A 14,061-nucleotide genomic window follows, 5' to 3' on the forward strand; every position below is an offset into this window, starting at 1 on the left:
CTTTGTGTATATTCGATTATTCTGTTGTTTGTTATGTTATTTTACGTTCTGAATGGATTAAATGAGTTATTATTATTATTATTATTATTATAATAACTCTTAGACGCGACAGGAAGAGTCTATACATACATGTAATAAAATTGGAGTGTCGGTTTGTAATATCAAAAAAACCCAGATTTCGGTAAAAGATGTATTTGCGGTGCTGGTAACGAAAATCGCATTTAAAATTTTTTTGTTTGTCTCTCTGTCCGTAAGCCGCGTTTGTTTCGGGTAATCTCCGAAACGGCTGGGCCGATTTCGACTAGACTTTCACTGAAGGGTAGCTGACATAGTCGGGCAGATTATAGGCTACTTTTTATCTTAATATTGCATAGACGAAGTCGCGGGAACATCTAGTTTAAAATATTAATATATAATATCAGTTGAGGACAAAAGATGGCGATCGTGTCTATTGGTGATATTGTATGTAAAGCAGCGCAACAGCCTTGCTATTGAAAGGTCCCGGGTCCAAATGAGTGACTCACGACCAAGATGTGACCGGAATTAATATTAATACTTACGCAACTGTGCCTCATTGCCCGCTTGAATCACTTTCACTGCAACTAAGTGTATACTGTAATTAAAATAAACTAACTACAACGACTGATGCGCTTAGGGTGCCAGTTTTAATTTTAAAGAATTTAAATAAAGAAGAATTTATTATGTCAAGAAAAACCTACGTATTCTCTCTACGTATATTTATTCTTACTACCATAAATTTAGGGGTTACAGTCACTTTATATGAACACCACCGTCCATAAACAAATATCCTATGAGGAAAAATTACGATGTTTTGTTCGTGTGCCTATTTTCACTTAGCCGTTATCCGCCAGACTCAAAAATAAATAAATATGAAAACATAATACAAATGAAAGCAGCGAACGGTCCGTGTCACACGATTAGTCACAAGTGGAAATAGGCTTTTAGAGGTTTGGAAATCCCCTTGGAAGATTATTTCACAACGTTCAAAGGAATTGTACATTGACAGTGCAAAATAGGAAGTAGCACGAAATGCGTACGTTTGTAGAATGTTAAAGAATGGTGTGGGTTGAAATTCATATTACTCTTTGTTAAATTTAATTCCTATTTAATCTGTTTGATTTTTATTATTTATAGGTTTATGTAAAATATGATTTATATGTCGTTCTTAGTGTAATTACGACAGCATAACCAGTACTTAGAAAGCGGCGGTGTTAGTTTTTTTCAATGTATCGATTAGTTGCAGGCACACGCTTCGACGGTCAGCCAACTGACACGCATCGTTGCATACAGAAATTAATACAAATAATATACATAATTTTTATTATAAAAATTACCTTTCACCACATTTTTAAATGTTGCCCAGGTCATTTTTTATTTTTTTAATTTTTTTTCTAATATTGCCTCTTTAAAACGTAAAATGGGCAGTAAAATTTGGTATAAGGAATTAAATTGAATCCATCTATAGGAATATAAAATACATAATGACAATTTATAACCAGTATTATTAAAAGCACAGTCCTTGATAAATCAGATTGTTGACCCGTCTAGTACTGCGTATCACCTAGTTCCGGTACTATATAAAAGGCCTATGTAACGCTACCGTCACAGATATCTACAATTAACAACACGGCCATTGCTCCCGATCATTTGAAAAATTAATACGATGCGACTAAAAAAACGCTCGTTCGTGCGGTTTCCGGGCGGGTGGGCGTCGTAAGAACCGCGCACACGCTCCGTGACGCGTTTTTCTTACCAATTAGCGGTAGTGCGGGCACGCGACCGCGCACGCGCCAAATACGCTCGCATTACCCGATTGGCGGGAAAACTCATATCATGTCAAACGAACGGGTGCAACGACCTGGTTAGAAGTTTTGGACAATTTCAACTATGTATCTGTTAACTGGGAAAAGTGGCGCGGGAATGGTTTGAAAACTGTATTTTTAAACGTAATTAATTAATGCATTATTATAAAATACGATCTTTCTGTTAATTAATTGATTTCTTTTATAAAAAGCATTTATAAGGAGCACAGGTTTTTTACTCATTTGGGCCTCTGTAAATCAAATTCAGCCACTGCCACAGAATTTTGTTGACATAATTACTTAGAGGAGACAGATTATATTTATTCGTAATCCTCATTTGAACCCGTAAACATCTATTTGGAGACTAGTTACGGCCAGTGACTGAAGGTCGAGTCGTCGCCACAATGACATTGCCAGGTGCCCTATACACTGTCGAATGCCATTTCATTTTTTTAGGGTAAACGCACCAAGTATCGAATAGGAACACTTAGTTAATTACTATTTGTTTGTCCCATTTGTGATTAAAACTTCGATTAGACAAAGTTTTAACTGTAATGTTCATTAGAAATATTCGACATTGTTGTATAGAACTTTAAAAATGGATATTTGAAAATCAAAACATGAATCAGTAATTAAGTAAATAATGACGTTATTAAGTTTTTGTTTCAAATTATCTCGTTTATAACGCTCTCATGAATTTTGTTATTTCTTTATCGAATATTTTCTCTCCCGTCTCGACCCGGGCGTTCTTGAAGGGTGCGGGGTTAAAGGTCAAGTTGTCGTAGGTCAGTTGCTATGCCTACTGCCTAGGTTTTATTATTACGAAATGTAATTTTATTGCCAAGTAATATTTTATTAGAACGTATGTCATTTAAATTGATCATTTGTAATCGAATATAAATGAGGTTAGAAATTTATATTCTTACTAAATCGATTAACATTGGTCCCAATAATGTTGTAATAAATATTTTTTTTTCATTTGTTGCATGTAAATATGTGAAAAGGAATAATAAAACACAATGTTACATAGAAAAAGAAACTGGTTACATATTATGTCGTTTAGTTTAATCGTAGGGACAAAGAAAAAACAAATATTATGTGAAAGTGCACGTACTCACAAATAATGCACCCTTGTGCCTATACTCTTAAATTGTTTGAAGACAATTTATGTTGTCAGTACAAAAACATCGAAATCGTTGTCTGCATGTTTTAAAACAGGAATTAATTAACTTTTCAAAGCATTATCTATCTTTATAAGTGTAAATTGTTCAGCTACTTAATTGTGTTTATAACCACTGTGTTGGTAGAAAAGCTCTATAATGTATTTTTAAAGAAATCGCGGGGATACTTGACCATCGTAACGTAACGCACGCGATACGACTTTTTGTAAAGTGCACCAGAGCGAGTGACGGTTGAAGAAAAATGTGGAATGAGATTATGATTATATAGGAACGGTAACCATCTTGGTAAAAAGTATAGGTCGTCAACTTGGAGTTTATATTAATCATACCAAGGTTATAAGTAGGAAAAATATTTGAATCCTTTAGCTCTAATAAAAAAACATATGGTTTTAATGTTCTCATTTAGTAAATCCGTCTCATAGTAATTATGCAAATACGAGAACTTAGCAGTTTTTTCATAGAATATTATACAAATATGGTTTGTGATGTACCTACCAACAGTATAACTAAGCTATAATTAATTTCAAGTGCTGTGCAAATAATAATCAAAATGAATATCGATAGTCTTACAAATAAGCACAGTCCCATCCCTACTATGCCTATAATTTCACCGTAGTTATTTGACATTGACAGAATAGTAATAATTTATTATAATCTGTTATCAAATACTCTATGATTTTGTCAAATGAATTTGACAGTTGACGTGTATCAATGTCAGAATTTGCCAGTTTGCAAAAAAACAAATATTTTGGGTTTGGAACAAACAATAAAGCGTAGTAACTATAATTTAAGGCTTTTACTACATTCTTTCATTCTCATTATTTATTCGTCCACATTACATGGTATATCCATAGTAAAGATGATAAATGTCTTTTGGACTTCATTCATAATATGTTTGGGGTAAGTTTGTGCATTTATTCATTTTATGATAATTCTATGTGATGTTATGAGAGAATGAGATATTAAATTGTGTTAATATTTCAGTATGAATTATGTACAACTCAGAGAAATTAAGGCTAATGCCCCTCAGTGGGATTTATTGATTTTTACTCAAAGTTGGCCCGCAACTGTATGTATTGAATGGAAGGAACATGATCGTACACATACATGCAACTTGCCGACTAACAAAGATTCATGGACCATTCACGGGATTTGGCCCACAAAGTTGGGGACAATCGGGCCGGCTTTCTGTAACAGAACTTGGCATTTTGATCCAGAACAAGTCAGGCCAATAGAGAAGAATTTAGAACAGTTATGGACCAATGTTGAAACTGGTAAGTACATATTTAGGATTAAATACATCCTAAATCTGCTACTAAAACAAGTAGTCTTGGATCTAGCAATGGATAAAAACAAGTCACATGAACTATAAGATTATGTACAAATATTTCAGCAGATTAAATCCAGTTATGTGATTCTCGTTACAAAAAATTTATGTATTTTATCTCAAAAACAAGAAGTGTTTTGCGAATTATATCATTGACAATGAGGTCAGTGAATGCATAATTAATGGGGGCCTCAAAATTTTAGAAGAGTAAATAACAATCACATGTAAAATTTACTGTAGAATTAAAATTTAAATAATAATAGCAATACCATGATGTTTCTTTTACAAGAATAGATTTCTATTGTATATTTCTTCTATTGTATTGAATATTTTTTCACATCCGTTCTTTGTATTATTGTGTCAAGTGTTGAATCTGGTTCAAAATGTAATTCATAGACAATTTTCATATTCCAGGTACTTCTACTTATGCTCTCTGGGCCCACGAATGGAACAAACATGGTACATGTGCGGCTGTACTCGAACCTCTTAATTCTGAACTCAAATACTTCAACATGGGTCTCAATTGGGTGCAGAAGTTTATGGTTCATGATATTTTACAAGCATCAAGTATAGTCCCGTCTAATACCAATGAGTATTCGGTATTGGATATGTTTACCTCAATTAAAAACAAATTAGGTGTTAACCCAGTTATCGAATGCAGGAAAGAGAAAAACAAGAGTTATTTAGCTGAAATACGCATTTGTTTCACGAAAACACTTGAGTTGCATGATTGTGATGGTGTTTTGAATTTGAAAGCAAAGATGTATGAAGGTAAATCAATATTGACTAATTGTGATACTTCACAGGGTGTTTTGTATCCTCACTATCCAAGCAATACATATGTAAATTTATATAAATTAGCTATGTGGTTACAATGGCTTACATTATAATTGGAACATAGTCAAATTTTATTATATCGCAATTTTTTTGCCATCCATTTTTTTACGATTACAAAATGTTCTGCAAATGTCATCTTAATATTGTAGTGAAAATTATAAATACCATTTCAGAATATCTGTAACTAACATTATATTATTATATTATATCAATTTCATTTTCACATTATTTGTGTCAACAGAATTTGTGCAAATTCTAGATATTTGTTTGGTTTTTTGAATATTACAATAATGAAATATTTTAACCTCTTTTTAGAGATCATTCATATTTCAAATTATATTTGTTTCAAGAAATCGCTTACATAACAGTTTTGTCATAGAATGAATTTTTACTTACACATTTTTAAAGCAATAATTAATTTGTTGTCATTTTTTTTAATATACATAATGTTTTTTAAAATAAAAGACTTTGTACACTGCCATACAATAACTTTTTGATATTTTTTTTGTTAGATGTAAGCTCATTAATTACTGTTAAAAGTGATATAAATAATATTATCTTTTTTTTTTCTCAGTAATCGGTAGTAATTTTTGAAAAATCATGCACAAGTAGGACAAAAATCTTTTTTTGTAAAATTAGCGCAAATAATATGGCTGTAGTATTAAGAATAAATGCAATAATTATACAGGTAGATTAGAAATATTTGCAATGTTACTATTGTTTTTTTTTTATATAAAAATAGTCAAACCAGCTATTTTAAGGGAAGCAACAATAATATATTTAACATCGTATTGAGCGGTTTCTACTGTAACTAATTATTTTTATCTGTTTTTCGGATTTGAAGATTTTTTTTAATAAATATTAATAAAAAAAGTTTATGGATTTTCATTGTTGAATAATTTATCAATTTTAGTGAATGTTAATAATAAAACTTTTACCTAATAATGAAAGAATTTAATGCTTAAAATTGTTTTTTATTATTGTTCATTGCTTTAGTGGGTTTTTGAACATTGTATCAGTGAGAATCAAGATTGAGACAAATAAAACAATTACACAAACTTTATTCACCATAATGCTGCGAAACTTGCAAAACCCATACATTTATTCGGAGAATATCATTATCATAGATTACATATAAGGTAAATTAAAACACTGATATTTTAATAACACTTCACTTCTTATTCAGTTCAGTAGTTTTACATTTATTGACCTTGACCTCTGGAGACTATGATCACAGCGGATGGTACCAGACCTGTAGAAATTTGAAAAAATCATTGAGCTTCCACTATCAAAGATGCACATTGATTATAATGGACTATGCAAAGCCATACTTGTAATAAATTCTACCATGTTTCACGGAGGATAGTCGACAATCTCATAAATTTTGCTGTATGTAAAGATTCATTTTTTTAGTTGAATTGAAACATCTTTGAGGAATGTTGACTCAAAAAATTGTACTCACAAAATGAGCATGTTAGAAGTTTAAAACTTATTGTTTGTTTTGATTTGAAAGAGCATGTGCTAAAAAGATTCTTTTAAAAGTAAATTCACACATGTTTAAAGTAACATCTATACTATTATAATAATGCGTAAACACACTTCTTTGTTGCCTAAGATGTCAGCAATTACAGCATATTTTTGAATAATTCTTATTTTAATGAATAGCCCTACACTTACATCACGCTTTAGGCTATATATTTTCACGCCAATAAACTTAGAGCGTAAATGTTTTGGATAAAATCCCTAATGTGGGTAAGAGACCATAAGTTGCTGCTAACATTAAGCAAAAAGATTGCCAAGGTTTGTCATGTAATGTCAGTTTGATAATTTGACAAATGTAAACAATGTAATAAAATTTTCATAATTTCATGCAGATGAAGTCGCATGGGAACAGCTAGTTTTAAATAAAACCTATATTTATAAAGATATAAAAAACATACCCAATAAATCTAAAGGCTTGTCATAATCATCAACAGTAAATATCTTCTTTGGGAAGGTGGTCATCAGCTTGAAGTTCTCTTGTTGAGCAAACTCTTGTGAATTCATTTGTAAGTATAACCTGAAACGACAAATACAAAAATTAACTCTAATCTATCAAATTACTTATTAAAGGGAAAATATTAAAATGTGTGACAAATATCATTGACAAACAGATTCTTAACTGTTCTTAACTTTTTTCAGTGGTAGTGCCAGCTTTAACATATTAGCACTGCAGGGCCGGCACGCCCCCAGTAATACCACGACCACACAGAAGACAGGCGAGAAATGGAAAGAATTCCGTGTTTCGTCTGATGAGTGTGGTGCAGGAGGCCTAATTTAAGTCCCTTTCTCTTTACCACCCTTTTCTTATAAAAAGAGGATGGGAAGAGGAAGTAGATTTGACAGTGCAGGAGATGCATAAGAAGGGGAAATATCCTCTTTATGTGCGTCTCCTCCTCCGTCTGATAAGGGTAGGCAACGCATCTGCAATTGCGGATGTCTATGGGCAGCGGTCACTTTGGCGATTTCAGGTGGCCGTTTGCTCGTTTGCCACCTTATGTTATAAAAAAAAAACTAATTAATAATAAACTAAACTACCTGACGGCAGCAAGCTGTTCCTTAGCACTAAAAGTGTGAGACAGTGATTGTCCATCGGGCAGCCGAAGCTGTATGCGCGCCTGCTCGTATGACACCTTGGGTGCTGCTGGCGCGGGCTGGGGAGGGACAGGTGCTGGCGCAGGTGCCTCCTTCTGTCCTGATGCCGCAAGCCTGGAATTATGGCATGGAAGTTTCTATACAACTAATATAAGAGGTAAAATCGATCCGGAGGAAAATTTGGTATGCCTAGCCCACATGAGATAAAATAGAGTGAATTTTGTGGTACAAGTTTTTAATAGTAATAAATGTTGGCAACATGTCCATCCATTGCGAGAATTAATCTCCTCGCCTGGAGTACTCTAACCACATAAGATAGATGTGAAGTGGAAGTAAATATATTCCATTTCATTAGAAGACTACCATATGTGTGCTCCAGCACATAAGAGCATAAAATCAGGCCCAGCCTTGTCTATAATCTAGGTAGCCCAGTAAACATTAAAACTTGAACAATCAATGTTTATTTACTAGAAATACTTACTTCCTAGCTTGTTTGTCGGCTTCAATCTGTGCCCTGACCCTCTCTCTTGCTTTTTGATCTTCAATCTTCTCTCTGCGCCTTTGCTCAACCAACTTCTGCATCTCCTGCTCCTGAAGTCTGAGTCTCGCGTCCTGCAGGTCTTTACCTGATTTGATACGGAGCCGCTCCCTCTCTAATGCTTCAGCCTGACAGAAAAAAAATACTTTTAATGTCTCATAACAATGTGCCAGGAATTTTAGTGGCTCTAAAATGTCTATTTGTTTAAACCTCCTGCTGTAGTGCTTGAAACATGTACAGAAATTGAGTAAAAATGTTATTGTAAAACCGCTAAAATAAGTAAATCATAGAAATAGGTTAGGAGTTTATGAAAAGGAATATTCTTCATGTTATTTTAATATAAGCATCAAATGTTCTAATACTCAGTGGAACAGAATTAAAATTTTTTTAACATAATTTATTACAAAGTGTGCTGTAACATAATTAGGTAATAAAGTGTTCGAAATGTTGACTTACCTTTTCTTTTTCTTCCCTTTCCTTCCTCTTCTGCTTCATCCTCTCCTCCAGTAAAGCCAATTGAGCTTTTTTTTCCTCCTCAGTCAATGGCTTCTTTTCCTCGGTAGATTCAGAGAAACTACTGTGATTGGTTTTCGCCGCATGGAATTCCATTTCATCTTGGTTTTTAAATAGTTTTCCGCACTCATCACATTTAAATGATTTGGCCACAGACGAATCGTCAGACGCCGGCTCAGATGCCGGTGCCGACGAAGCCGAAGGAGTTGCTTCGACATCGGTGCTAGAGTTCCCGCCAATCGTTTGTCCAGATCCCAAATCAGGCTCATCAGCGTGCGCCAACAGCCATTCCATAGCAGGCTCCACACCTTTGTAATTCGTGACCGCTAACGCCTTCTCGCTAAAAACAACAACATTGCATATAACCTAATTTATTTTGCTGTTTATATAAATATGAACTAAGACTTACGCTCGTTCCTTCGGAAAGCCCATTTCCATAAGTGTTTGAATCTCAGCCATTATATTCTTCTGCGTTAACTTATATAATAACAAGATATTACAAACGGAAAATCACTTTTCATCACCCATCAGCTGTTGTTTTACTTTTTATGGCTTGTCGAGTCTTTTTGGTATGAAATGCGTAACATATTCTTTGTTGCATTGCGATTGGTCGATGATCTTAACTATTCTTTGGGAAGTAACGAACTATAGACAATAGTGCAACAAAAATAGGATTTTATTATTTTAGCAAGCGATTTAAATCCTTTTATTACCCGAGGTTTATTTCCATTAACATTTTTTTATGACACAATCATACAATCATATTTATACATTTAAATAATGGTCATCATGAATCAATGAAATAGACTCGTTTCAAAATTAATGTTTTATGGTTTTTATGTCAATATTATTTGTCATTTTATAAAGTTCTTATAATAATTCGCATTTATCAATTAATTTAAAAATATGATTGCAAGACGACAACGACGAAAGAGTGTGCAAAATAGCGATCCCGGCAAAATTTTGGACCTGATTATGAGCTTAACTGATGACAAGTGTGCACTACTACAAACCAAAATAAACACATACGTAATTTATTATACTTATAATCATATTTTAAAAGTCCGGGCTAGAATTAAAGTGCCTTGCAAGTGTGTGTAAATTATAAATTATTTTGCATTTGAACCGAAATCGCATGGTTAGTTTCTGAAAGGGGACATACCTTCCGAAAGAATAGGGTTGCCACATTTTGACTAAAACTGTTGTACGGTTTGACCTTGGCATAGTGGGAGAGTACTCTAAATTATAACATCACAGTACCTAATTTGAAAATGAATCCTGGTTAATTTCTTAATGTTTAGGTTTATGTTTATGTTTAGGGCTCGAGATATACTATGTACTATCTGATTGTAGCTCATCCAGGAATGTGTATCAGAGCAAGCACTACTTGTGGTGGTGAACAGGGAACACTCCGATGCTTTCATAGAAACCGTCGGCTCCTTGATGTTGTTACGGAAGCGTAAGATATCTGTTAGTATCACGGGCCTTAGCTTTTGAGATAAATTATATTTCACTTTAAGGTTATTAATACATTTTTTGTGTTAATTTTAGCTGTCTGATAAATTTAAACTTGTTATGGAGTCAGTGGGTGAGCAGACAGAATACTTGAGTAATATGGAAGAGGATTTTAAAAGTATCGTCGAACCTGTAAGAGTTAAATTTATTTTGAAACATCTTTTTTTATGTGTACCAAACCATACCAAACCAGCAATCTCAAGGTATCTTGGAAGTTTATAAGTTATAAAAAACCACCGAGTGAAGAAAGTGCTACCTTTTCCAAACCTTTCATATCTTGCAAAGTATTACAGCATAAAACAATGAGATTAGTGTAATGAAAGCAATTTACAGATTTTGTTTCGAGTTTTTAAGGATTCTTGTTGAGTTATTTTAACGTACCCAACCCTGACATTATTTAACAAAGAACCTTTTTCATTATTTTAGGTTTTAGAATCGGAGAACCCTAAGAAGCGTGTGGTAATGTTCCCTATCCCTGACAACCCGTTCTCCCTCATTGTGTGCATCGTATCGCCCACCATACAGGAGGATCGCGTCGGAGTCATTATATACGAAGCCTTCTTGTTAGTTGCATTATAATTATAGATTTTATCAGTTCAGTAAAGAAAGGAACATGATGAAGAATTTTCCCAATCATTTTGAGTTATAAGATTTTGTATAAGCATTGAATTATAAACAGAACATTTGTGACGTGTTTTGCGTAATTTGTGTGCATTTAAAGATTTTTCTGGCCGGTACTGAAGAAGTCGATAATGCTGGAGTACGAGCGCACGGTCAAGAACAAATGCCAGCAATTACTGCGCGTTGCTAGGAGATTGTTTACTCAGGTGAGATCAGTTTTTATAGGTGACGCAACGGTCTGCATAAAAAACCGCCCATAGACAACTGCATGAATCTAAAAGGATGCGTTGCTTATTTGTCATGGACAGAGTGATGATTTTTCAATTACCATTATTTTCCTATTAGGAAAAGGGAGAGAAGTTTACTTTGGCTCACACTCATCCAAAGAGGAATTTTCATTTTATTATCCCTGTCTCGTGATATCGCATGAATTGAATGGGCCACCAGCTAATGGTGCAGCGGTCTCTACTATTATTGAATATACTCTGTGGTATCTCAGGTAGAGAAGCTTCAAACGCTGCTGCATATGGCTATGGAACAGGCCAAGATGCTAATGAGTGCCGAATACTGCTCTGTTATGCTCATAGACCTCGACCAGATGGACCTTGTTGAGATTTACGACCCTATGCAGCTACAAATGGTATCACTGTTTTTAATAGATTCAAAGTTAGGAGTTGTTTAGCGAATGAAATTAATTATCGAAATCTAAATTTCAAAGACTAACACGGAGACGGTGAAAAGACGTTTCAAAATGGACGTCGGTATAGCAGGGACAGTCATTAGCACGGGCAATCTAGTCAACGTGAAGAATCCAGAGAAACATCCCAAGTTTAATCCAGAAATTGATTCTTATCCTGGAATCACCTGCAGGTATTTGAAAGAACTTCATTCGAAATGACGTATGCCTTAGCTTTAGTCTAAAACTATGTTTTTAAGCTGTCAAATGCTAAATTAATTAAGGTCATTTTCGATTGATAATTCCATCGATTAGCGCGGTCAAGCAATTTCTTTAGAGTGATTCAGTTAAGTATGTGTAGCTTAACTATTTACAGGCCACCACTGGACGTGTTAATAAACTCGTTTTTATACCAGGTCCCTTCTATGTTTCCCCATCCGCGACCAGTCCGGTATAATCGGCGTGGGCAGCCTCTACAACAAGCTTGGCGACCCGTACTTCGACGCAATGGACGAGGAGATGGCTCTGGCGTTCAGCGTGTACTGCGGCGTCTGCATCGTACACTCCATGGTCTATCAGAAGATGCAGGAGGCTCACATCCGCAACGCGCTCGCCAATGAACTCGTCATGTACCATATGAAGGTTACAAGTTTCTTTCAGAATTTCCAATATGTAGGCGAAGGAGTTCCAAATTTAGTCTGTTTTGTAAGTAAACTGTAGTTTTGGAAATTGAATATCAGTTCTGCTTATAAATGCTCTGGGGTGCAACAGTAGTTTTTCGGTAATAACCGAAAATCGATACTGGAAATAAGCAAGCCCTCCTCCTCAAAGGCCGGGAACGCATTTGTAGTTCCTCTGGTGTTACGGATGTCTATCGGCGTCGTAGACCACCTATGTGTTTCCGCCGCTCGTTTACCCTCTTCTCTTATAAAAAGACCAATTACCTATTTTTAACCAGGGCTTACTAAGACTACCTGAATTTCTAGTTACAATCGGTCAACCCTACTTTTCCTTTATGCTTTTTGTCACAATACTGGTTTTTACCCTTGTTTATTCTTCAAAAGCATCCATTCCTACCGTCAGCGTCTTACAAAAGTGTCTTATATCAACTGATTACAAGAGGTGTATACTTAGGTGGGTGATATGGAGGTGACCCGTCTCCTGGAGTGCACGGGCTTCCACAAGCACCCGCACTTCGCCAGTCTCAGCTTCAATGTGCGCGCGTTGCCGCCGCGCGAGCTGCCCTGCTACGTGCTCAAGATGTTCTCAGACCTCGGGCTGCAGAAGAAGTTAGATAGTCAAAATAATATCACCCTACCCTATTAAATTATTGCAAAAATAAAATGTATAAGATATAATGATAGTTACTACTGAAATAAAATGCGAGACAGCACCAATGTTATAGGAGTAATTGGTTAACACAATGCCAAGCTGACACGCTTTACTTTGTATCTTATTTCTTACTCCTTATCCAGGGGGGGGGCGTCATAATGTTATAAATGCGAGATTTTTGGAGGATGGATGTTTGATAGAGGTTGTAGCCTAGACGGCTTAACGGATCTCGGTGAAATCTGGCATAGACCTAGAGGATAGTCAGGAAGAATTCCACGTTGACGGAGTCGCTGGCGAAANNTAAGAACATAAATATAGGAGCTACGAAGGTTGTAAAGGATGATATTATGAACTGCAGGTTCAGTCTAAATGCGATGAAACTAGCGAGGTTCGTCCTGCACGTAAAGAAGGGCTATCGCGACGTGCCCTACCACAATTGGATGCACGCCTTCAATGTCGCACAATGGGCATACGCTGCCCTCATCAACTATAAGCTGGTCTCCTCAGGGTATCTTAAGTAAGTACAATCTTAGGAACTTCGATCGAAGCTTTTGTATAACTCCTTAAAAAACTACATTAAATTACTTGATATTTTGAATTTGTTGCAGTGATTTACAAGCACTCATGTATTTGATAGCCTGTTTGGTTCACGACCTTGATCATCGCGGGACTACTAATAGATTTCAAATAATGGGGCGTGAGTATCACAAAGTACTATCATATCATCGAAATAAAATACTTATTGGTAGAATAAGAAAAGAGTAAGCGAATCTTGTGCGAAACTCTAGTTAGTGTAACATTGCCGTAATACTCCACGTTTCTCGTAAGAAGTACCCTTAGGTAACTCCTTACAAATGGTTACCCGTTGGATTCAATGTAGAGATTGACTGTTAAGTAGTACCCGTTTTGTCTCAAGTAACCTTTTTAAAGACCTTTTTTATATAATATAAGGTGGCAAACCAGCAAGCGGTCACGTGAATCCACCGAAATGGAAAGCGACCGCTGCCCATAAACATTCGCAATTGCAGATGCGTTGCCTACTTTTAATTGACGGAGGAGGAGAC

At 35.2% G+C, this 14,061-nt stretch overlaps 3 protein-coding genes across 3 annotated transcripts in view; 2 read left to right on the plus strand and 1 right to left on the minus strand.

Annotated features, from left to right (window-relative positions):
• Positions 1 to 3,705: 3,705 nt before the first annotated feature.
• Positions 3,706 to 5,322, plus strand: LOC106111558 (ribonuclease Oy). The gene is made up of 3 exons (XM_013293684.1): positions 3,706 to 3,904; positions 3,989 to 4,278; positions 4,746 to 5,322. Exons 1-3 carry the CDS (start codon positions 3,864 to 3,866, stop codon positions 5,219 to 5,221), a joined length of 807 nt encoding a protein of 268 aa, XP_013149138.1. The 5' UTR covers positions 3,706 to 3,863; the 3' UTR covers positions 5,222 to 5,322.
• Positions 5,323 to 6,202: 880 nt separating this feature from the next.
• Positions 6,203 to 9,431, minus strand: LOC106111612 (UBX domain-containing protein 1). Its single transcript, XM_013293745.1, has 6 exons — positions 9,263 to 9,431; positions 8,797 to 9,193; positions 8,284 to 8,468; positions 7,746 to 7,916; positions 7,109 to 7,227; positions 6,203 to 6,420 (listed from the first exon to the last, which is right to left on the minus strand). The coding sequence occupies exons 1-6, from the start codon at positions 9,310 to 9,312 to the stop codon at positions 6,371 to 6,373; spliced, it is 972 nt and encodes a 323-aa protein (XP_013149199.1). The 5' UTR covers positions 9,313 to 9,431; the 3' UTR covers positions 6,203 to 6,370.
• A 240-nt stretch (positions 9,432 to 9,671) lies between these two features.
• LOC106111500 (cGMP-dependent 3',5'-cyclic phosphodiesterase-like) overlaps positions 9,672 to 14,061 on the plus strand; it is a 6,865-nt gene continuing 2,475 nt past the window's right edge. The window contains exons 1-11 of the mRNA XM_013293619.1: positions 9,672 to 9,882; positions 10,207 to 10,323; positions 10,405 to 10,500; positions 10,795 to 10,931; positions 11,090 to 11,195; positions 11,489 to 11,629; positions 11,708 to 11,859; positions 12,082 to 12,307; positions 12,800 to 12,954; positions 13,356 to 13,514; positions 13,606 to 13,759. Of these exons, the coding sequence (XP_013149073.1) occupies positions 9,760 to 9,882; positions 10,207 to 10,323; positions 10,405 to 10,500; positions 10,795 to 10,931; positions 11,090 to 11,195; positions 11,489 to 11,629; positions 11,708 to 11,859; positions 12,082 to 12,307; positions 12,800 to 12,954; positions 13,356 to 13,514; positions 13,606 to 13,759 (1,566 nt within the window). The 5' untranslated portion in view covers positions 9,672 to 9,759. The remainder of the gene's footprint in view (positions 9,883 to 10,206; positions 10,324 to 10,404; positions 10,501 to 10,794; positions 10,932 to 11,089; positions 11,196 to 11,488; positions 11,630 to 11,707; positions 11,860 to 12,081; positions 12,308 to 12,799; positions 12,955 to 13,355; positions 13,515 to 13,605; positions 13,760 to 14,061) is intronic.

Source organism: Papilio polytes, unplaced genomic scaffold, assembly GCF_000836215.1.
Source record: "Papilio polytes unplaced genomic scaffold, Ppol_1.0 DF824158.1, whole genome shotgun sequence".
Taxonomy (NCBI): domain Eukaryota; kingdom Metazoa; phylum Arthropoda; class Insecta; order Lepidoptera; family Papilionidae; genus Papilio; species Papilio polytes.